At 33.2% G+C, this 22,404-nt stretch overlaps 2 protein-coding genes and 1 long non-coding RNA gene across 3 annotated transcripts; all 3 read left to right on the forward strand.

Moving 5' to 3' along the window:
- The first annotated feature begins 1,496 nt into the window (after nt 1-1,496).
- LOC132915368 (uncharacterized) lies at nt 1,497-4,245 on the forward strand. The gene is made up of 3 exons (XM_060975172.1): nt 1,497-1,585; nt 3,161-3,257; nt 3,945-4,245. Exons 1-3 carry the CDS (start codon nt 1,571-1,573, stop codon nt 4,187-4,189), a joined length of 357 nt encoding a protein of 118 aa, XP_060831155.1. The 5' UTR covers nt 1,497-1,570; the 3' UTR covers nt 4,190-4,245.
- A 651-nt stretch (nt 4,246-4,896) lies between these two features.
- On the forward strand, nt 4,897-11,191 carry LOC132915375 (uncharacterized). Its single transcript, XM_060975180.1, has 3 exons — nt 4,897-4,956; nt 7,637-7,703; nt 9,341-11,191. The coding sequence occupies exons 1-3, from the start codon at nt 4,939-4,941 to the stop codon at nt 10,993-10,995; spliced, it is 1,740 nt and encodes a 579-aa protein (XP_060831163.1). The 5' UTR covers nt 4,897-4,938; the 3' UTR covers nt 10,996-11,191.
- Nucleotides 11,192-14,132: 2,941 nt separating this feature from the next.
- Nucleotides 14,133-15,531, forward strand: LOC132904803 (uncharacterized). The gene is made up of 2 exons (XR_009657662.1): nt 14,133-14,757; nt 15,368-15,531. It is a non-coding gene; the product is annotated as an uncharacterized LOC132904803 (long non-coding RNA).
- The last annotated feature ends 6,873 nt before the right edge of the window (nt 15,532-22,404 follow it).

Below are 22,404 nucleotides of genomic sequence, written 5' to 3' on the forward strand. Positions count from 1 at the left end.
TTGTGGAAAGGAAATAATTATAATACTGGAAGGATGGAAATCGAACGGTCATATTGATTGGGTTTAAAGCAAGAGGCGAGTAAAAGAAAATGTGGAAGAAGAAATCAGGACGGAACGCTTTAACAAATTTTTGCAAACTATTTTCTGTAATAAATCGAAACTATTCTAACTAAAATTTAAACAAATTAGTTAGAACTATAATGACATTAATTCTATAAATCTTTTGCTAAACAAATAAAGTTACATATTTGTTATCGTTAGTTCTTTATCTATTACATGTATTGCTGTACATTGTACATAATTCAGACTATTTGAATAAAAATAAACGTTGCACAAAAAACAGGAAAGTCTTTAAAGAATCCTTTAAAAAGTTTTTAAAAAATTACTAAAATATTTTCACTTAAAATTCCTTTAAAAAAATTCCATAGAAGACCTTAAGAAAATTCATAAAACATCCATACAGAAACCTTAAAAAATTCTTGAAAAATCTTCACAAACAATCTTTAACGAATTTCCACCGCTTAATCAACATGTTAATTATTTCTTTGTACAATTGATTATAATCTAAATTGTTGCGCTCATTACGTAACATCAATCCTTGTTCTAAAGTGGATATCCTTGATCCAATTCAGTACAACAGAATGTCACAATTTCTCCATGGAATTTAGTAAGTAACTTCTGAATCATTCTTCCGTTTATCGTACTGCAGACGTGATGAATGATTCGTCGATGAAGAATAATGTACTTGCACTTAACGATTATTATGCAGTTTAGAATAATGATCCATGCTATTATGTTAATTACTCGATGCTTAGAAAATAATCGTCTTATTAAATCAAATGCACCTATGAACTTCATGGTCTGAATATCGTTATGGCTAAGAAACTATGTAGGCGAAGTAATTAGTTACTAGTAATTAATGCGTCAAATGGAAGTATCTTATACAATAACTGATCATATAAAGATTAATCAAAATATTCTTTAGTATTCAATTAATGAGATCTTTAGCTATATTTAGATATCAATTTCGATACTTATTTGTCGTGATACAATTTTCAATTTGTTCAGTCAGAAAAGTGGAAATATGTAGTATAATAAATGAGTGTATAAAGATTAGTATAATTACATCTATTGTTTAGTATTTAATTACTCAAATTTGACAGTGAAATTACATTTGCTGGACGATTGTAATACCTATGAGGCAACAAAATTTTCAATTTTCAATTTGTTTAGTGAGCAACTTGCAATGAACAACTTTCAAATATTTCCCAATCGGAATCAGATTTTCCCTGATAAAAATACGAATTACAGAGTATTTACCTTATTCTGTTGGCACAGCCGACGAGAGTGGTAGCTGGACGTTCACCAAGGTTAAGGTGGACGATATCCTCCATTTAGGTACGTACTGCATTCTAATAAAATCCTGTATCGATGAATAACACTCGATACTGAAAGGGAATACAAGCCTTTGATTGGCCAACTGCGAGACCGAGCCCCGTATATAATTCGATCTTTAGTTTCATGCTTTAGTTTCCTTCTTGTCTTGCAAAGTGACTACCAAAAGGTCAATATGATTCCTTTGAAGGTACGTCGTCGCACTTGTGCTCGTTTTGCATGAGAATAAATAAGAAAGCACTTCGTAATCATCTAAAAATGGGATCTTAAATGAGTGGTGTTCCTTAACAGTATAGTTATTACATTTATTTCCAAATGACGACTTTTATACATATATCAGAATATATAAATATCAATTCCCCTAGTGAAGTGCGATAAAGTGTTATTATAATAGTGTTCTTGACAGAAAAGAGTTAAATAATATAAAAAATTCAAAATAATAAAAATTATCTAAACGTAATGATTATTCATTAAAATTTTCGTTTTTCTTCAATTTTCAATTTTTTTTTTCTTTCAATTTTTCAAATTTCAAATATTAAATATTACAACTTAATTTCTAATAACCTTTAGATACGTTTCTATATACTAATCACTTACAAAATATTAAATTAATAAAAGGAAAAGGAAGCGATAAAACATTTTGGTAAACATATGCTTTGATAGTGTCAAATTGGTGTTCCTCACGCGATAATTGAATCGGGTTTTATAAGCGTTCGAACTAGAACGAAAAAGAGAAAATAGTCACAGCAACACGACTCGCGTGACTAACGTAAGAGAGGTGATTGTGTTCTCCAAGGTCCATATGTTTCACTAATGCTAATACTAAAAACATGTTTAATGAACTTTGCAAATCGAACCATTTTGAAGTGAATTTAAACGAAATAATTATTTAAACCAAATTTCGTGACTGTGTTATTTATATCTGCTTTCTATTATTTGTTAGATTTTAATAGTTGAAATATAATTATTGCCTTACGCGAATTCTCTCGTTTACAGTGTTCTCTAATAACGAAATTAGTGGAAACGAAATCCCGGCCTTGGATTGGCTAACAGTAACCTTACGCCGAGCCTATAATTCAATCTTCAAGTTTGTACTCGAGTTTCGTTCTTGTTTTACGATTCGACAAACAGAAAACACGACTACGTGTGCTGAAATAAAAGTAAACTTAAACGATGCATCCAAATGAAACTGTGTATTTTAGCTGCATATATATGTTCCTGCTTCTCTTTCCTTTTTTTTTTTTTTTTTTTTAACAAAAATAAAATGACAGGAGAAAGCGAAAACGTTTAACATCTAACAGTTAATATTTCAAACATGTTTGTTTAACGTTTCGCAAGATTTCTATATTCGAGTAACGATAAGACACTTTGCTTTTTACGGTATAATTAATTTATATCACCAGGTAAAAGCTAACATGCAAATAATGTCATACTTTCTATCGATGACTGTCGTTTACTGCCATTACCTAAGTTTGTTATCGCGAAATTAAATTCGAGGATAATAGGCCTACCTTGTTAATAATTTCTTAATTGAGAATCTGATATACCTGACTAAATTCTATTACATCAACGAACTGAATATTGTTTTAATAATATGGGAAGATAATTTCTTTGTCTTCAGTATCTGATTGAAAGCACATATAAAAGAGCGATAATGTACGTTCAGCTTCAAAAATTACATTGATTTAGCCAGCGGAAACAACTAGGATTTTTCCATTTCATTTTAGCGTCTGCTTATAAAATGGCAATAATTAATTGTTTACAGACTATTCTACTGTTAACTATGGTTGGTTTGCTGAACTTATCGACAGTTGCACCGGACAGCGCAGGAATCGTAGAGATGGTGAACGGATTGGCGTATGGTAAGTCAGTCTACTTACTTTCCTTTTACGTTACATAATCTCAAGAAACTTCCTTAACTTTCGTTTCTCTGCGAGTAATTTGTAATTTTGCTATTTCTATGTGTGCATTATCGTTATAACTAACTTCAAATTTGATAAAAGTAATCAAACGTGTTTTCATATTCGATTAAATCACGACAGAGGACGACACTGCGTTTCGAGAACATTTGGCTCGAATTCCTTTCACTTTTATTATAAGCAGTTTATTTTCTGAGAATCAGAGTAGAAGATCACACATTCCACCATATTAAGCAAGATTATAAAAACAGAATATAAAAATATTGGATCTGATTATACATTTTTATTGCGTGTGATTTAGAAATCGTAGAGATCTCAATGTGAGTGGAGATTTCAACACCTGCGTAGGCGATATCGAGTGCTTCATGATATATCACTCGGAACGTATAAGATTTAAATCAGTATAAAAATGAAACTAAATTAAATATAAAGTTAGTTAGTATAACTGCTACTTCAAGGATAAAAAGATTGTTTAACTTATTAAAAAATTATACGACATTATATAATTAATATTACCATATCAATTAAACTTTTTATCCAATTTTAATTCGATTCACTTATTAGAACTATGATGCTTACTTATGAATTGTTACTTTTCATTATTTACTAATTATTATTATTTTATTCTAGGAGGCATTCCCTACGGAAGCGTAACTGGAATGCTGGCAAAGTATCCAGGATTCATGAGACAACAATTTAATTCCATTCAGGCTCGGCAATTAAATGGATTCGGAAATGTACAACCGGTAGTTGTCAATCCAAATTTTAGGGCAACGAGACTGATAGGCGTGCATCCGCAACCTGTGCAAGTTTACAATGCTCGTGGTGTCGTTGCCCCTGGCGTTGTTGGCACGATCAGTCACATAGGATACTGAGTTTCATTAGTTATAAAAAATTTCCAATAAAAAGTACAAAAGCTTTGACACTTTCATTATACATTCCAAAAACTTCATTATATTTATTGTCACGTATGATCGTATGTATGTGTATTTAAAAATCATAATTAAATGAAACTTTTTTAGGTAGTGTCATTAAAGATATGAGAAATGGTTTAGAATACTTTTATTCCTCTTTAGCAACTTGTTTCTTACAAGTACATGTAAGGTAAGTATCCCTTCAATTATGTTCTCTCAATCACTATGTAGCAAATGAAAAAGATCGATGGTGATATGACAAGTATATAATTCGGATGTGATCGACAACTTTCTATCTTGTGAATCAGTATTTCCGTAGCGTATACTGTAATTCTATTCCGAAATATTACTTTAAATTAGTTCCTTCCTGATTATACAATAAACTATATTATTATCCAATCTAAATAATAAATTACAATTCTAAGAATAAATCAAACGATCAATTGGTACCATTTCTGTGTGTATCAATTATATAGATTCGATGATGATATTCCCGTATGAAATATACAAAATTGATCGACCATTTGTCGATTGCATTAGTTATCAGAAATTCGAGTAAAGAAATTATACGTAATGTCGTTTACGCATGAAATATTCAAAATTGGTTGGACTTATATCAATTGAATTAGGGCAGAAGCGTTTATGGAGAGAAAGTATAAATGACATCGGGTACGGTGTATGCCTGTTAGTCGTCACGAGCTGCACGCACGATGCATTACCCTCTACACGTGAGTACCTATATGAACGCTAATACGATCCTCGTTGACAGAGAGAAAAAACCCAACTGTTTCGTAACTGTGAAGATGATATTCGTCCTACATCGATGCGGTAACGCGGCTACTTTCTTGAACCGTCAATCGAGAAAATACATTTTCGTTTCGTTTGCCTCTAACGATATACTCCGACCAATTGTTTCTTACATAATACCGCTAGCTTTATCGTTTGTTAAACCTATCAGATTGTCTTATCATATATATTTAATATAAAGAAATATCGTACCGGTACTTTGCTTAAACGAACATCATAAATCATTAATAAGGATTAAAAATTAATCGTCTCACGATGTATCGTATATAAGTTACAGAAGATGATAAAGTATAATAAATTTGAAACAAGTCAGTGAAACTTCTCGATTAAATTGCGTAAAAGAAGTTTGGGTACGCAAACCTCACGGATCTCAGAATATGTAATCGTAAAATGTAAATTGTCGCCGTTGATTCTAATCGTCGCAACAAAATCGTAATCGTTGCGTAGTCATGAAAATTTATTGCTATTTGCAAACAGTGTAGTGCACAGATGCTGTACCAGATTTACACGTGTCAGATAAATTTTAATGAATCGTTCTGCAAACGTCGCCTGTTAGATTCGCACTGATATATTCGCAAGTGCACGTCCTTGCGAGAAGAAAGGATTAGACGTTGCATAATCGTGCTAATTACGATCCGACCAGAACAATATGAGACAGTATACATGTGCATCATGTTCCGAGAACGCGTTCCACTTGGAATTAGTGCAATTAACTGTAAACGAATATCTATCTAAAGCAATAAATTCCATAAAATCTTCGTCACTGATAAAAAGAAGGAAAAAGAAAACATTGATTGTCAACAAAATGTTTTATTGTGTTATGTTTCCCAGGCGTTTAATTAAGAAAACAAACGTGTGTGTTTAATTAACGGACGCAGATTCATATCGGCTGTTGGAAAATCTTTTTGTCGTTCGTGTCGAACGACAGTCGGATCGTTCATTGATCGATTGCTATTGTTCAATGGAAACTTATATGTCAGCTTCGTTAGAAAATAGATGAAACGTGGGCGTTCTTCGGATACAACTTTAGATCGCGATAGTGACCATTCATAAGGACTACGGCACGTATAAATCGTGAGTGACCACGTGTATTTTATTGCGATCGTGGTGTACGCCGCTTGTAGAAATTAACTTCGTGAATGAATAAACCATGAATGAAACGGGAATACGACTCCTTATTTGCTTTCTACGTGATTTACTTATTGCCGATTGATACGTGCCGAACAGATTTATATACTTGGCTTCGTGTAACTTTTCGCTGTAGAGATCATTCGATAATCGATTAACCGATCACTGGTGATAATATATCTAAATTTATCAGTTATCAATATAATATAATACTTACACACACACACATTTGTTGCTTCCAGATAATATCAAATCAGAATTTAGCTTCTGGCAGATATTGTTTGTTACTGGAGATTAATTTAAAAGAGAAAATATTTCTGAAAAGAAAGAATTTTTAGTACTTAGAAAGTACCTACTGATTTATGTAAATGAGTATCTATGCATTAGTAAGCTGATGTGCAGTTGTTAAGCCCATAATTACGATCATATGGAAAGTCGCGAATAATAAGTAACAATTCACACAATTATTTCCTTATGCGGACTACGATGAGTGATACAATAATTGCAATCTATTTTCTTTGGTTCCTTTCATGCGTGCCGCACCTTCCACGATGCAATTTTAATGTTATATAACCGTGGTCGATTATTTTCTCGATCGTGTTCACTCAGTTTTATTCTTGGAATTTTAAATATTTCAGGAAGCAATAAGTTTGCTACGATCAATTGGTTCGCCATAGGTCACAATCTCGTGGATAACAGGTTCCATGAAAACTAAATGAGAAATATTGATAACTTCCTATTGCAAGAGTGCTATATCTTGTAAACAAACACGAATGCCTGTCATACTTTGATAGTTGCTCATAAATAGCGACACGGGTCAATGAAACAAAAAATGAAAGTTATGCTTACAAATATTTATAAAAATTGAATTTAAAACTAGTTTATAGCGAACATCATAATGTACTATAAAATTATAAGTTATTTCCAACTTAATTCAACATTTCTACTCACATTCAAATCTGAGAAGGTTGAAAAATTTAATCCAAATCTGACATCATAATCGTCTAAAACACTAAGTCAGAGCTTAATTCAAAATTTTTATTTAAACTCATATTTAAAATAATTAAAATTCTAAATCGAAAGCCAATATTACAATCGTGTAAAAAACTAAATACAGAGAAAACTGAAACAGAAGTGGTTGGATCAAAACATTTCGAAACTTAGAGACGCTCTTCCGCCTCCGCAATTGCCTGCTCGCAAAATTTTCACAATCGGCCATACCACGTGCAAACCAAGTATGTCATGTATGAAACAGTGCGTTGATCTTCGGGTTTGAGCATGTAGCTTCTCCCATTGCATAATGAAAAATAAAACATCGTATTACAGAAAATTGCCGGGCACGGTATCGCGAGCCTCTCATTACTCGCTCCGTGTTACGTAGTTCAAAGGCAAGCTTAGATTTTCCTCATTTAGAAAGAGAAAGAAAGCCTTCTCTCTTCCCATTGACTATTTTTATTTTAATTTTTATTGCAGATAACGGCAGTGATCGTTAGTCTATGGATTCTTCGGGACAACGTGAACGCGGCAAAAAGCGGACTCAGTAAGTCGATTATTATTCCGTTCTGGGAAACGCTTTTAAACATCACTATGCACACCCTTGAACTGCTTTTAGAACAATGACGATTATTTTTAGAAAGGAAAATTCTACGAGACGAATGAGATCAGTTTTATTTTATTAAATGCGCTGATATTTAGAATCGTTTGATATTAAGTGCGTCGAGAATTGGAATTATATGATTATTAAATGCGCCGATATCTGAAATTGTTCGCTATAAAATGCACTTGACGTTTACGAATTTTTAAATTACTTGTTTAAATTACTCTGTTTACTGCTGAGGAAAAATGCAAAGCTGCTTTAATAAATCGTATAATTCATTCTATCATGACTTATGATGGTCAATGGAGAAATTAAACATATTTTAATCTTTGTAAGTGTATGTAAATATACGAAATTGGCCAATCTCGTATGAAGTAAACGATGGCCGAAGTATTCGAACGGAGAAAGTGTAATTGACATCCAATATGATGCATGCCAGTTGGTCTTCATGAACGATGCACGCACGTTGCATTATCCACGTGAGTTTGCGAACACTAATAGGATCCCCGTTGACAGGCTAAAAAGAGCACTTGCGCAACTATGACGATAAATGACAATCTTCGTCCTACATTGATGCCTCTCGTGGCAGACGAGTCACTTCTTTTATATCTTTGAATCATGACAACTAATTTATGATTTCCAATTTAAATGTTAAAGAATATAGTACATGAAATGTTATCTTTAATTGTAAAAATTTCTGGTTTCTATTTGTTTAGAATTTCTGTGGCATTTCGAATACTTTTAGTGGATGGCAATCGTAAGAATTAATTTAATAATAATAATAATCCAAACAGAATAATTTAGACGGACTTTCTATTTGCAGATACGCTATTTGACACAGAAGTAAATTTTGTAAATATTATTGTACAGTAACTCTTTCAAGAATGAGTATGTTTATTCAATTTCTATTTCAATTCAATCAATTTGCATGCTTCTAGTTCTCATGGGCACAATTACGCTAAAAAATTCTTTACTAATAAATTGTGTAGTACACGTATAGAACATGGATTTTGCCGCGGGCAAATTTTTTCTTCCTTACTTTCAACTATTCATCACACTCACGATTTCCTTATTGCGCTTGGTTTAGACTTTGGGACTTTTTCTAGTTATACTAAACTATGTTTGCATTGAATGGTGTCTGTTTGCCTCCGGGTATACTTCTAGCTTCAGCCTTCCACATCTACTATCGTGACGTTTATCCTTACATCCGTAAGCTGTGACATCAACATACTGTATTGACCCGAACATTTGCTTTCTTGTAATTTGTCTCGAACGTGTTGTAACAGGCTTGAATATCAAATTAACGAAACCACTAACAAAGATACTAGCTGTCTTTCCAAAGCCTAAGATCCACGTGATAAATATGCAAAAATGTAAATGGCAAAGGTTGAGATACATAATAATGTGAAGTGATTGTATTTATACAGAAAATTTCGAATTAATAAAAAAAAAAAGGAAACTAGAAAAAAACTAAAAGATCCCGTAAAATCAACATAAAAAATAAGTTTATTATTTAAATTCTGAAATTCTTTAAAACTATATCGAACCGATAACATCTAAATCGTTTTGTTGCGAAATAGGTACCGAGGTGCTGACGTCTTTCGCCAGGAACATCGCGTCGGTCCTGTCAACGACCTTGCTAAACGATTACCAGGATCCACCATCGAACCAATCATCGAGTAACCTTCTGAAAAGAATCCAGGAAACACAATTCTCCTTAGACATTGGCCGTACTCAGCCAGAGAGTTCCGAAATCTCATCAAATACTTCTTTCAATCGTTATCCGCGATATACTCGTGAATCTTCTTCAAACGAAGGAAAACAAACGTTCCAGAACACTTTCTTCACGAACACACCCCAATACTCGAAATATTACAGTTCAGAAGCGTACAAACCATACGAATTCGCGTCGAATCGCGATGCGCGAATTTCTTACAACCAATTGAACGTAGAAACACCTGGGAACGTCAATGGTGGTACGAAAGATAATTCCATCGACGTAAATATTAAGACAGCTCCTCTGCATTATTCCAATCAATACCATCAACCTTCAGGATTCAGATACAAATCTGAATCTATACATCAATTATCTAACGCAAATCACTATGCTCAGTTTGACCCTCAGCCGAATTATCATCATCTATCGTCTCAGACACCTGTTAGTTCTCAGGAATCTTCAACAACCGAAGGGCTTAACCCAAACGATGAAAACGAGAATACTCAGATCGCTCGAATAACTCGTAGGCCGTTTAACTTAAATTACCATAATCCCTTTACTGCTCCTTATTATCCATTTCATCAACATCCAGGATTCTATTCTCACCATAGGCCCATCGAAGGTGAAAATCAACCTGTGAACCCAAGTAGTGAACAGGATGAAAGTAACCCGCCTCGATTGATCAATGACCAGAATCAAGGCCAGACCGCTATAGGAGGATACGATTACAGTCCTCGTTTTCATCATAAGCAACCTTATTACGATGGTTTCTATCATGGATTTCCTGGATTTTACCCTGGTCCTTTTAACGAGTCTTTTTATCGGGGAAACGTGGAACAAGGTGGTGGTAATGGGACATATAGTCCTTATGATCCTTATAATCCGTTTTATTTTCATGGTTCAAAGTTTGGTCCTTATGTTCCTTACAATCAACCATATTATCCGAACTTTAATGGACAAAAAAGACCCGTGGAACCACAAAATCCACCTGAGAATCAAGGACATTCTGAACAAATAACATCACCAGAAAATGTACAAGGTGATGTCAATTCTACCGGATATTATCCTCCGTATGCTGGATATCCTTATGGTTTTCCACCGTATGGACCCTACTATGGTGGTTTTAATTTTCACTCCTATCCTTTAGCACCGTTTCATGGGTTACCTTATCGTTTTGGCTTCCACAATTATCTATTTCCAGGAATCAAACCTGCACCTTATTTGAATTTCTATCCAGGTGGTTATCCACTGGTTCATTCTTATCCTTTCGGTGGGTATTATCCTTATTATAAACGACCTGCGGTAACTGAGAAACCTGAACAAATGGAGAAGGCTACTGATGAAAATCATAAGACCGGGCCAGCCCCGAATAGCGAAGCTGAAATGTTGTCTGAAAGCAAGTCGGAAGAGGTTCGATCTCCTACTTCGAATGGATATAAGAAACGTGCTTCGTTTGGACTTATGACCAAAGAAAGAAATAAAGTAGCGAGTGATCGATCGTTGAATCAATTATCTTGATGTAATTTATAATTATCACTAAATTGTGGATTTTTATACAAAATATATATTTTTATGGGTACAGTTAGAAATGAAATTTAAATATAGATTTGTTTTAAGAATTATGACAAGTATTTTATTTTACATATTTTATACATATCTGTATATTATATACATCCTGAATTTCACCAAAAAGTACATAAAAATTCACATTCTAATTATTGTATGATGTTAGTATTTATGTATTTAATGTAAGAAAAATTTGTATGCATTGATCATTAATTAAAGTATTGTGGACATTTTCCCTTTCCTTGGTAATTTCCTTATTATTTTCGCTACTACTGACCCTCTCCCAATTCTTTTAATAACATCGGTGACGCATACATTCTCTCAATTGTTTCAATCACATTGTTGACACGTATGATGCACTCCCTCAATTGTTTCAATCTCACCGGTGCATTGTCGCAACTATTTTATTTTTGTTTTCATCATTGCAATCAAAATTCACTATGAGTTTCGTAATGAGTTTGTTTGAGTCAGTTTCATTATATAAATTTTATTATTTGGATTAATTTCTGTGAGTTAATTTCATAATAAAAATATTTTATTATTTCTACGAAGGAAAACGAGGAGGATAAACAGGATGAAATAGACAGGACAAACAGGAAAATGGAATTCGATTACTCCTTCTATGATTAAAGATATATTATCTTTTGTCCTAGATGATTGCAACAAATACTCACTAAGCGATTCATTAAAATAGTCACTTTACATTCATCGAATCATCGAATTCTATTGAAGACCGCAGCGGAAAATTTTCAATGTGATTATAATTACGACCTCTTCTCAGGTCGCCTCCGACGTTGGAAAAATTTAATTGAGGTCCAACAAGGTGTCTCGACGACTTAATTGACAATTTATCTGACGACTAATCCGACGACACGTGCCGTAACTTGGCATTGCTCAACGAAACGTTCCCATACTTATGATATACAAAAAAGTTCCCATAGCTCTAGTTGGCCTTATCCTGCAATTACACGCCGTGCCCATCACGCATGCCAACTATTACGGTCTAATAATTTTCGTGACCTTCGTAAAGATCTCTTGTATACGCAAATGTGACCTATCAATCGATCATTAAAGATGACACGATGCAATTAAGAACTCGACATTTATAATATGTATGGGAGATGTATAGATGTAAAAACGTAGAGAATGAAATATGACATAGAAAAATATATAAAATATCAAATGTATAATATTTAATGGGTGAAGTAAATCTTTATTTAGCTTGAAAATTTCTATTAATTGTATCCATAAAACTTTGTGTAAGCATCCTTAATCCAATGATCAAAGGTAAGAGATAAAATAACAATTATCCGTTCAGAAGGATCAATAGAATCCTGATTGTCCTCCAATGGGTCATTCGGTTCCAAAACGGTAACAACGCAATAAAATTGATATATTGTTTTCCCTTCAAGGTGAACAAATTGTAATACGTAATACGCGGAAAATCCTTCATCGTTCACGATATTGCCGATCATAGATTCTGGGGAAGTATTTATCGTGAAAACAAGAAAAAAGGATCACGTAACTGATGGAATTAGATTCTGAATGTTTCCGATGCAATGATTAAGGCGAGGCGTGATTATGTATCATGCAAATTAGCAACAATATCGCTGGCAATAGTTTAATATCACTCAATAACGAAACTGATTTTACGTACATATATATGTATGCATGTTGGTCATTCGAGCAGGTTTCTACTTGATCAATTGTGAAGATTACGAGTCACGACTGCAAATGTTCAACCAAACCAAACCTGTTGATTACAATTTGTGTATAAAGTTATATAATTAAATGGATCGATAAATCAAGCAGCAAAACACTATCGGAATACGTGATATGTCTGATGCATATGCAATAATTGTACGCGATAAACGAAACATTCGACATAAAGAAATGCAGCAGGTATTTACGAATCGTGAAGTCACGCAATTCTTTTCCAGAGAAACGAAATGATTATTCATTGCATATATCAATTACGCGATTATGTTATAGAAGATGTGCTGCGTATTTCCTCGAGTCGTCGATGAATTTCAGTGCGGTATAATATACTTTCGATTATATTATATACTTTATCGATTCGTCCAGTACATCGAAAGGATTCGCTGAATAATTTAAAATAAAAAATGGAAGGAAAGAAAGGAACGAGAAAAATTCATATACATTCGTGCGAGCACCAGAATATCTTTGATTCAACGAAGATCCAGTTGGGCAACGTTACGCTCAATGAGGCTTACAAGTATCGCACATTAACTGCAATTAATGACAGACACATCCTCGGTTCCATGTGTGTCGCAACGATCATTTTTTTTTTCTCGATTTCGTCCCGCGACCCATACCATGTAATTTCACCATTTTGTAACGTGTTCCCCTCTTCCACGCTCCTGTTACACAACCCACAACTTTTCTTCTTTCTGTCTCGATCACGATACCCACGATTGCATCTCCTTTCGTCGCATCGTACATTCGTGCTCACATTGCCCTTACTCGAGTAATAATTAAATTATCCAACAGCGTAGAAATGACTAGTTGAAAATCTTGTTTTATTCAACAACTTCTACTATCTATTATTAGAAGATGATTAGGTAAATATTAATTACTGATTCGTACACTGACACAATTCTGACTATTTATCTTCTGAACGTTAGAATTACCAACTTTTTAATTAATTTTTCATAGTAATTTTATGAATTTGCAGCTCTTATGGAGAGCTAAATGATTTTCAAGCTTTCTAAGATTTAAAATTTAAGATTTTTAAGACATAATATGGATAAAGCTATGCATAATAATTTCCTATGCATTGCGTATTTCCTCGCATACTTTTTACGTCGATTCTCTCGATTTTATACTTTAGAAGTTTTATTCCAAGTTTTAATTTCTACGCTTTATCCTTAGTTTTATTTTCAACTTCATTAGCATATCTTAGTCAGATAGGTAGAATTCTAGCGTTAAAGTTATTTTAGGAACTACGTTGATTACAAAGTGACACAGTAGACCGTGTAATTCATCACAAGAATGACAAGGAGAATAGAAATTCTTACTATTAACATTGAGATCGACACGAACACGATAATTTCAGCTGTCATATTCGAAATACATGATTCGCTTCTAAATACGTTATATTCTTGCTTTGCAAGTGCATGAGATTTCCAAAAAGGAATCCAATTTTCTAAATCGAATCTCCAGTTCAGGTCTCGAATACGAAGTAAACCCATTCTTTTCTCGGAGGGCCAACTAATTTAGCGGGTCCTCGAAATTTACAATGCAAATATCACGACAATGTTTTGCTGGGTAACGCATTCTTCTTTCCAGGTACGTAAGAGGCATTGGGAAATTTAATGGAAGGTTTCTCAGACGAAAAGCGTAGATTCCTCGGCAAATTTGGATGTCAAGGCACTGTTCACAGGGCGTGCACACGGTTGACCACCCCGAAACACCGTTGTTGCATCGTCTCTCTTTCATAATGACGTGTTGCATTCGCATAATCCCAGAGTAACAATACCAGTCTTTGCTATTAGTGTTAACAGAGGGAAGCCAATACGAAGGCTGGGAAAATTGCTGATGGGGGCCGTGGCGGAACTCGCCTTTGTTATAAAAGAAACGGAGACCAACGTTGAACGGACAGTGGTATACTACTGACAGATCGGAAAAATTAGTGCAATTCCTCGAGGAGATAACAGGTGTGTCAGCTGACAGAGAATGGCTTGCTTGAAACTTGTGAGTAAAGAAATCATTATGCCCAACAATGAAATAAATTGATCAATTCCATTAAAGATAATTTAATTTTTGAAAAATCACACACTAACAGTGTATTCTAGTACTAAAATTATTAAATTTTGGAAAATGTTGATCAATTTGATTTGTAAATAGCGTTATCCGTGTGAATACATCATATAGGGGGAAAAAATTAATTTTCACTCGTTATTGAATTGACAATTTACGCTTAAATATTTTATTTCTTATTTATTTTGGAAATAATATGCAATCACTGAATACTGCAAGTATAGATGGTTTTCTATATTCTATTTCGACGAGAGAAATTTTTATTCAAATTTTGTTTGGAGTATTCCTTTTTTCTCTTCATAATGCGACGAGACGTAAATAATTTATACATCTTCAGGTTATATGACTCGTTTTTCGTACTGAGAATTTTTTATGGCTTTTAAGAAGTTATTTCTGGAGAACATCGTAAACTTAAAAGGAGGTATTACATAGGGGAAAGAATACACGGGTAAACAAGTGTAAAGGAATATGTTAGTGTATAAACGAATTTTTTAGAAATATAGTTTTGTGTATATAATGCATGTATATTTATGCACATTTTGAGCATGACGTTTCTTTCTAGTACACCGTCCTGCTGCTGGCTGTCATTATTGGCATCGTCGCTGCGAAACCAGGATACTTAGGTGGATACTACGGCGGATATTATCCTTATGTTTATAGCTACAGATATCCGTTCTACGGATATGGACACGGATTCGGACATTATGGTAAGAGTACAGAATGCATGAGAAAATTTAGAACGCGAAGGAAGTGCTTTCAACGTCAATGGATTTTTTGTAAGCTTTAATTGACATTATATATCATGTAAGGTTTTATATTTCCAACTATACTATAAAGTAAATTCTGTTAAATTTTTATTTGATTATTGCTTGAGATCCTTTCTAACAATTATTGTAAAATGGACAAAATATTCATCGACGTTGCACATTCACGACCAGAATTATATATCATAAAATGAACAAAACATTCATCGACGTTACCCTGTCATCCTAATCTGCTTTTCCCCTTAGGCTACCCCTATTATGGTTATGGTCACGGATTCGGTCACTATGGCTATCATTAATCGAAAAGACGACTGTTTGGATACCACGATACCCAAGGAAGAAATATTTTAAAACCGATCTATCCTCGTACATCCGCCAATTTTATAATCGAAATCTTCTTTTATACAACAAGCTTTATTGCAAACTGCATTTATTTTCTATTAAATGATTTCTCGAAATTCTAGTTACTGCTAAAGCAATGACGAAGATGTTTGTCAAGTAAACGATTTGAACTGTATTTGATAAAATTTTATACTTTCATCGTCGTTAAAGATGTTGTGCTAATCAAGCAAATAAAACGTAGATTTCAGTGAGATTGTCGTGTTCGAAATATCTTACCATAGAGCCTTACATAAACCTTTTCGGTTACACGGTTCTTTACGAATAATAATAATAATAAAATTGTAAACCTACTTGTTCGATCGCTTCATGAAAGTATCATTTAATATAATTTTTTTACATATCAGTATCATTACGTTTGCTTACGATTACTTTTGCAAGTGGACAAGAAGAAGGAAGACGAAACTTTAATAACAACAAGAATATATATTATGTAATAAATATTACAGTGCATTTCGTGCAAACTAAAAATCAACTTTTAATCATAAAATTCATTACTAAAATGGAAACGAATTCCTTGAAAAAAAAAAAGGTTACAGTTACAAAAGAAAAAGGAGGAAATATAAATAAATGCATCATAGTATCTAAATTGAGCAAATACTTAAACTTAAAATTCATTGCATGATGAAGGACATTAAGTGTAAAGTAGTGATTTCATAGAGTTTCATAATATTGAACCATGAACTGGCGACTGATCATGAATCACGAAAATGCAGCAGGGAATGTGACAGACACAAAAAGAGTCATATTTCTCACTTTTTGTGTCTGTCACATTCTACCTGATATCGGAGAATAAACCAATGTAATTTGAGATGGTCGAATATTTTGAAAACATCGAAATAAAATTCCACGAAGTTTAGTCGGTATCTTTGTCTTGGAAATTAGATACTAATGTGATATTCATGAATTCCGACGTTCTGCTTGATATTACGAAACGTTACGATACTCATTTGAAGAACTTCGAAAAGTAATATTAGAAAAGTATACTTTAATTTTAGTAGAGAAGTCAGAAAGTGCGTTTAATATTATTCACGGATAGCTTTGTTGCAATTAATTCACACAATGTAGAGAAGTTTCGGAATGATATTGTCGCACAGGTTAGAATTTCATAGATGAACATATCCAACGTTAAAGTCATTAGGGTCTGATTTAACGTACTATTTTATTTGAAAGATTAGTGATAGACGAAGAAGAGTTAATTGTTACGGCTTAAAAGCATTTTTAGTCTCAAGGTCTATATGCATGGCCTTCTAACGTCAGGTAAATGGTCGGACCTACATAATTTTTCCGGCTTTTTTAAAGCTATACTTCATATATCAAGTCTTCCAGGTATCTTGAATACGAATATTTGTGATTCAAGGAAAGTTCACAGAAAAAGAAACTGAAGGATACTAGATGAATATAGTTAAAAATCATTAATGGGTCAGTGATTAAAAATATTTATACTCGGAGTAAAAGATATAAGAATATTTGGTGTTTTAGTTATAAATTTTATTCAAGATTTTACTAATAAACGTAAACATTTTATCATAAATTACTCATGCAGAAGAAATTCTTGTTTGATATTATATAAATTAAGTAAAATGTTACTAACTGCGTAAAAAGGAGTTTTCGGAAAAATCTGGAATAAATACTAAATTTCATAAAATTGCACAAATATGTATATTTCTGAAATTTTGTCCAGAATCAAATAAAAATGAAACTAAAATAGTGATACGATTAATAAATGGAGGAATCCGTGACGTCTGAAGAAATGATAAGCTTAGGTAAAGAATTGTGCACAAAATAACCCCAAGCTTTAGCACTTTCGCCAAGTGATCAGCACCTAATTGTCAACAACAGTCACTGCTGGGCTTGATACGATTTGCCGTGAAACGAGATAGAACCCACACGTCGTAAAATCAGTTTGTGGGAACCACTCGGCGGTCCAGCAAGGGTTAATAAAATACACAGTATAATGACTGATTACCAGTCAATGAACATATTTAGTGTATTGAATTCATATCAATATGTTGGTATATCATTGGGCATATCATCTAATATGTTGATCGAGTATTTAAGCGCAGTAATCTACAGAACTTGTAGTCTCTCGATTGGACACTGGAAGTACTATTGACGATGTTGCACATTTATAATATCTTCTACATCAATCCATTTATTATGCAATTTTGTTTTCGTTCTAATATAGATTTAATTATAGTAACACTGCGGATATTCATACAGATATTTATGAACACAATTAAAAGAGTAGGATTTTTAATAGAGATTCTTTTATGTATTAAATATTATAACAAGTAACTTTGAATATTTTATTTTTGCATATTATATTTTTAATTTCCCATAAATGGATAAAACTCTTCAGTCTAGTTATAATGTTCTTCTTGAGTTACATTAATTACTTTTATCAAGCGAAGGAAGCAAAAAATATATCAACGTAAAAACTACTGCTGTTCGATTCTTTTATGATTTGAACATTATCCAAGTTTCTAATTCGTTGGATTTCTTAATTTCCAAGATTCACAAATCGTTAGGGACGAATTGCATAATACGAATATTTTATTAGCTTATCGAACATCTTCAAAGTTGCCGAAATATCGTTGCCCACGTATAATTAAACATTATTTCCTAGATGGTGTTTCTAGTCCTATCTAAAAATCTTTATATTATCGACTATACGTCAACGAATTTATAAAATTCTTCTAAAAGATGTTAAACATTATTTAGCTATTTTTATCAATGAATCTCGCCTAGTAATAGCAAAAATATAGCAGCTAATAAATACAGGTTTAAATATAATGATGGAAGATTTGGAAATAATTCGGCGTGGAAGAAGTTTACAAGTAGCATGTTGCTGAAGTCCTGTTTCTATGCGTATTTCTGTTTAATTGGGCAACATCCGCGCGATTAAGAGGGAATGCATCTGCGGTGATCCGTATGTGCAGGTGCAGAGGTCATTCACGATGTTTCAGGTCGTCCACACTTTTACTTTGCTGCGAGCAAACCGCAATCAGTTATAAGTGTGACTTTAACATCAACATACAACATTCATCGGTAACAATTTACTTCCTTATAAAACACACTTAAAAATATATACATTTATCTTCACTATTCATGTATATATATATATTATATGTATAACATAACATATACATATATCTATATTATTTATCATTAATCTTAAAAGAAAATAATTTTGACTCCCATATATTTGTCCATACTTAAAGTTAACAATCTCCCTTTTATCCTAAAACGGTCTACTCTGCAATGAAAAAAATTACCTGATCGTTATATGAAAAACATATATATCAAGAAAAAACTGTGAATTTATGGTGTTTTGCATTTGTGAAATCGTAATGAGATGACGACTTCGAGGTTGTCGCCTCTGTATCCGGAACACGATATTTTAAAATAACGAAACGAAATCCGAGCTAAGAATCCAAGATTTTTAATGTATCCTAAATGCCAAAGTATCAGATTGTTAGCGTTTATTCAAATAAGACGAATAGAAGATGATGGAGGAAGAAAAGAAATCTAATGATAAATTTACGATTATACATATCGAAGAAAGAAACAAGGATGAAGAATAAAAAGTGAAAAAAATATTACATAATCTTTTTATTTCGTGTGGCTGTATATATCTTATGAAATCGACTGTAAGTAATCACTTACGTCACTTACGCGTCAGGTTTGCCTTGATATATTGAAGATTCACCAATGATATACTAAATTGTTATAATAAAAATTGTAGGGTTATCTTTTCGTATCGCATTGTATCTTTTGTAAATTTTTTAACACATTCCTTGCTACTAACGTATATGTTTGTGTCGACTCAGTTATAATAAATACAATATAGCGTTGATATAGCTATCGCGTTTCGATCTCTAGAGATTTGGATGATTACAAACGTTCTTCTGTGATTATTAATTATTAATTAATTTCCTTACCGATTCTACAAATATTTATATAATTTTAATAACTGGTATGTTTACTAATTTAACTAATTTCTTTTTTATTTCTTATCGTTTTTTTATTGAATTAGTAATTCTACATTAATACCGTATCCTGTGGTTTTAAATTTCATTGCGTGTTAAAAAGAAATTCTTTCGAGAAATATTTCCCTTTCGTATAGTTCTCTATCATTGCTCATAACTCAGGTTATAGACACGCTATAAATCATGTTACACACGTAATACTAGGAAAAAAGTGCTTATAAATTGTATACCGTATAACCTGTTAAGAAATAAAAATTTCATCTAAAATATTAAACAGAAACTTGGACCATAATGTATGTTTCCTAAAAATCAACTTTCGATGCGTAATCCGATCTGGCCTTGAATTCGAACGGTTAATTTACTTTAACGGGCCATGATTCAGTCCAGAAAATATAGGCATTAACTGTAACCATTTTATTCGACATAAGGAAACGATCGAAGATCGAACGAGCCTTGATTACGACCTTTTCTATGACCGACGTAACTTCTTCATTCAGGTGAAAAGTAAATAATAGTAAGAGAAAGGATAGGCTTATATGAAAAAAGGAACTTCATTCATGCGTGGAAATCAGGATACGACCTCAGTATCAATGCCTGAAAGAATAATTATAATTTGCAGGGCCTCCTTTGTTACTATTGCTTCCTTATGCAAAGACAAACTATTTGTTGATTGATTATCCATGATTTCTTTAATGCACAGCAATTCTCATACCGATCTTCTCTCGAAGAATAATTCGAAAAGAATGATCACGGTAGAGTAATTTCGATAATAAGAGCACGAGGGTTCAAAGTCGATTTGTACTACTTAAAACGCGTCCCTCTGTGTTCTAATTCCTCATTGTTATAATCGTAGGAATTCAGCTGTTATTTGTGCAATAGGTTGACGCAACTACGAAGAAATATGGTTAATAATAGTGAAAACGTTTATGGTGATTACTGTTGTTGTTAGTAATTTAATCTAAAGTTCAGTTTACGACTCCAACTTGAAGAGAGAAATCATGAAGTCGAAGTCAGAAAAGAATCTTTGCTGAAGATTTAAGAGCATGTTGCGGAAGGTGTGCTATTATACAAAAAGATCCGATGAAAGCACGTTTACCTCAACAATTTTTATAATTCGTAACGTTATGTACATGTACACATCGATAATATGAAAAAATTCATTACATCGTTCCAATTTCTGCTTTTGCTTTCAAGAAGAAGTTGAAGAATCAAGATTGATCAACGATTGCAGTAGGGTCAAATATCACGGTTCATCCAACCTTCGATTCGTTATCGAGTATTAGATCGATCAGATCTATGATCGTTACATCTATTGAGCGAAGAGTGACTCGTATTTTCAGATTCTCTCAAGGTTTCATCAAAGGGAATCTTTCACGTACAACGTTTTATAATCTGTCATTATGAGCAAAGAACGTGATAGCGTTGTATGGACAGTTGCCTAATAGAAACTGGATAGTGAAACCGAAGTGGCGATTTCAATCAATAATTTTGCATTCTCGGCATCATTATGTAAATATATATTAGTTGCTGTGGATTTACATTCACTTATCTACTCGCCAGTTCTTAATACAATTTAAAGAAAAAGTAACCCAGTTTAACGAAATAAATAAAAAATTTTAAGGAACTAATTCTCTTGCCTGTAAGTAATTAACATTCGTTCCAAATGGTTTAAGTAAGCCATGCATTTCATACAATTAGAATGAATTAGAACTATCAGATGTAGTTAGGACCAATTACCGGTTTTCGACCGCTTATTGTATTATTTGTCGGACGAACATCTTTATTACGGTAACACGGAATGGCGACATCGGTAATGCAGGTGCAAATATATACGAGCATACGGATCACCAGGGACGGTGAACTCACGTAGCGTTCACGATGATTATGGTCGATCATCGAGCATCATTGTGTCCGAGGTTCTTCACCTGCTTGAGAATCTACATGAATCTCGATGACAGTGATACGAGTGAGACCTTGCGTAATATAGATTTTCTTATAATCGTCTATTTTACACGGCAGTTTCGTGGAATTTTAACCAATACTTCGTAGAGGATATAATGGGCCTAAATAACAAGTTGTCGAGTTGAGAAAATAAATATAGTAACTTTCGTGTACTTTCGCCTTTTTGAGAATACGCCACATCTTTTACAATATTATTTTCTATTCCTGTTTAGTACTAAGATTAGATCAATTATTGACAAACCCGGATCTGATTCCAGGATTGCAGAAAGTGAACGGAGAAAAAATGCTGTCTCGTCGATTTATTACAGCATAATTATGGCAGCACTTACGTACACCCTCTACACCAGAACAAGAGTCTTTCATTCTCCTGAAGAGATAACTTAATTACCCTCAATTATTCAGATAGTATGTGACGGTAGACATTCTGTAACCGTGGAAGTCGACGCTAAATAATTGGGCGAGAA

This window comes from Bombus pascuorum, chromosome 1 (assembly GCF_905332965.1).
Source record: "Bombus pascuorum chromosome 1, iyBomPasc1.1, whole genome shotgun sequence".
NCBI classification, from domain to species: domain Eukaryota; kingdom Metazoa; phylum Arthropoda; class Insecta; order Hymenoptera; family Apidae; genus Bombus; species Bombus pascuorum.

Excerpts from the sequence above, each read along its gene's own strand:
- LOC132915368 (XM_060975172.1), top strand. Across the intron at positions 3,258-3,944 it reads GGTGAACGGATTGGCGTATG|GAGGCATTCCCTACGGAAGC; the intron begins GTAAGTCAGTCT and ends ATTTTATTCTAG.
- LOC132915375 (XM_060975180.1), top strand. Across the intron at positions 7,704-9,340 it reads CGCGGCAAAAAGCGGACTCA|GTACCGAGGTGCTGACGTCT; the intron begins GTAAGTCGATTA and ends GTTGCGAAATAG.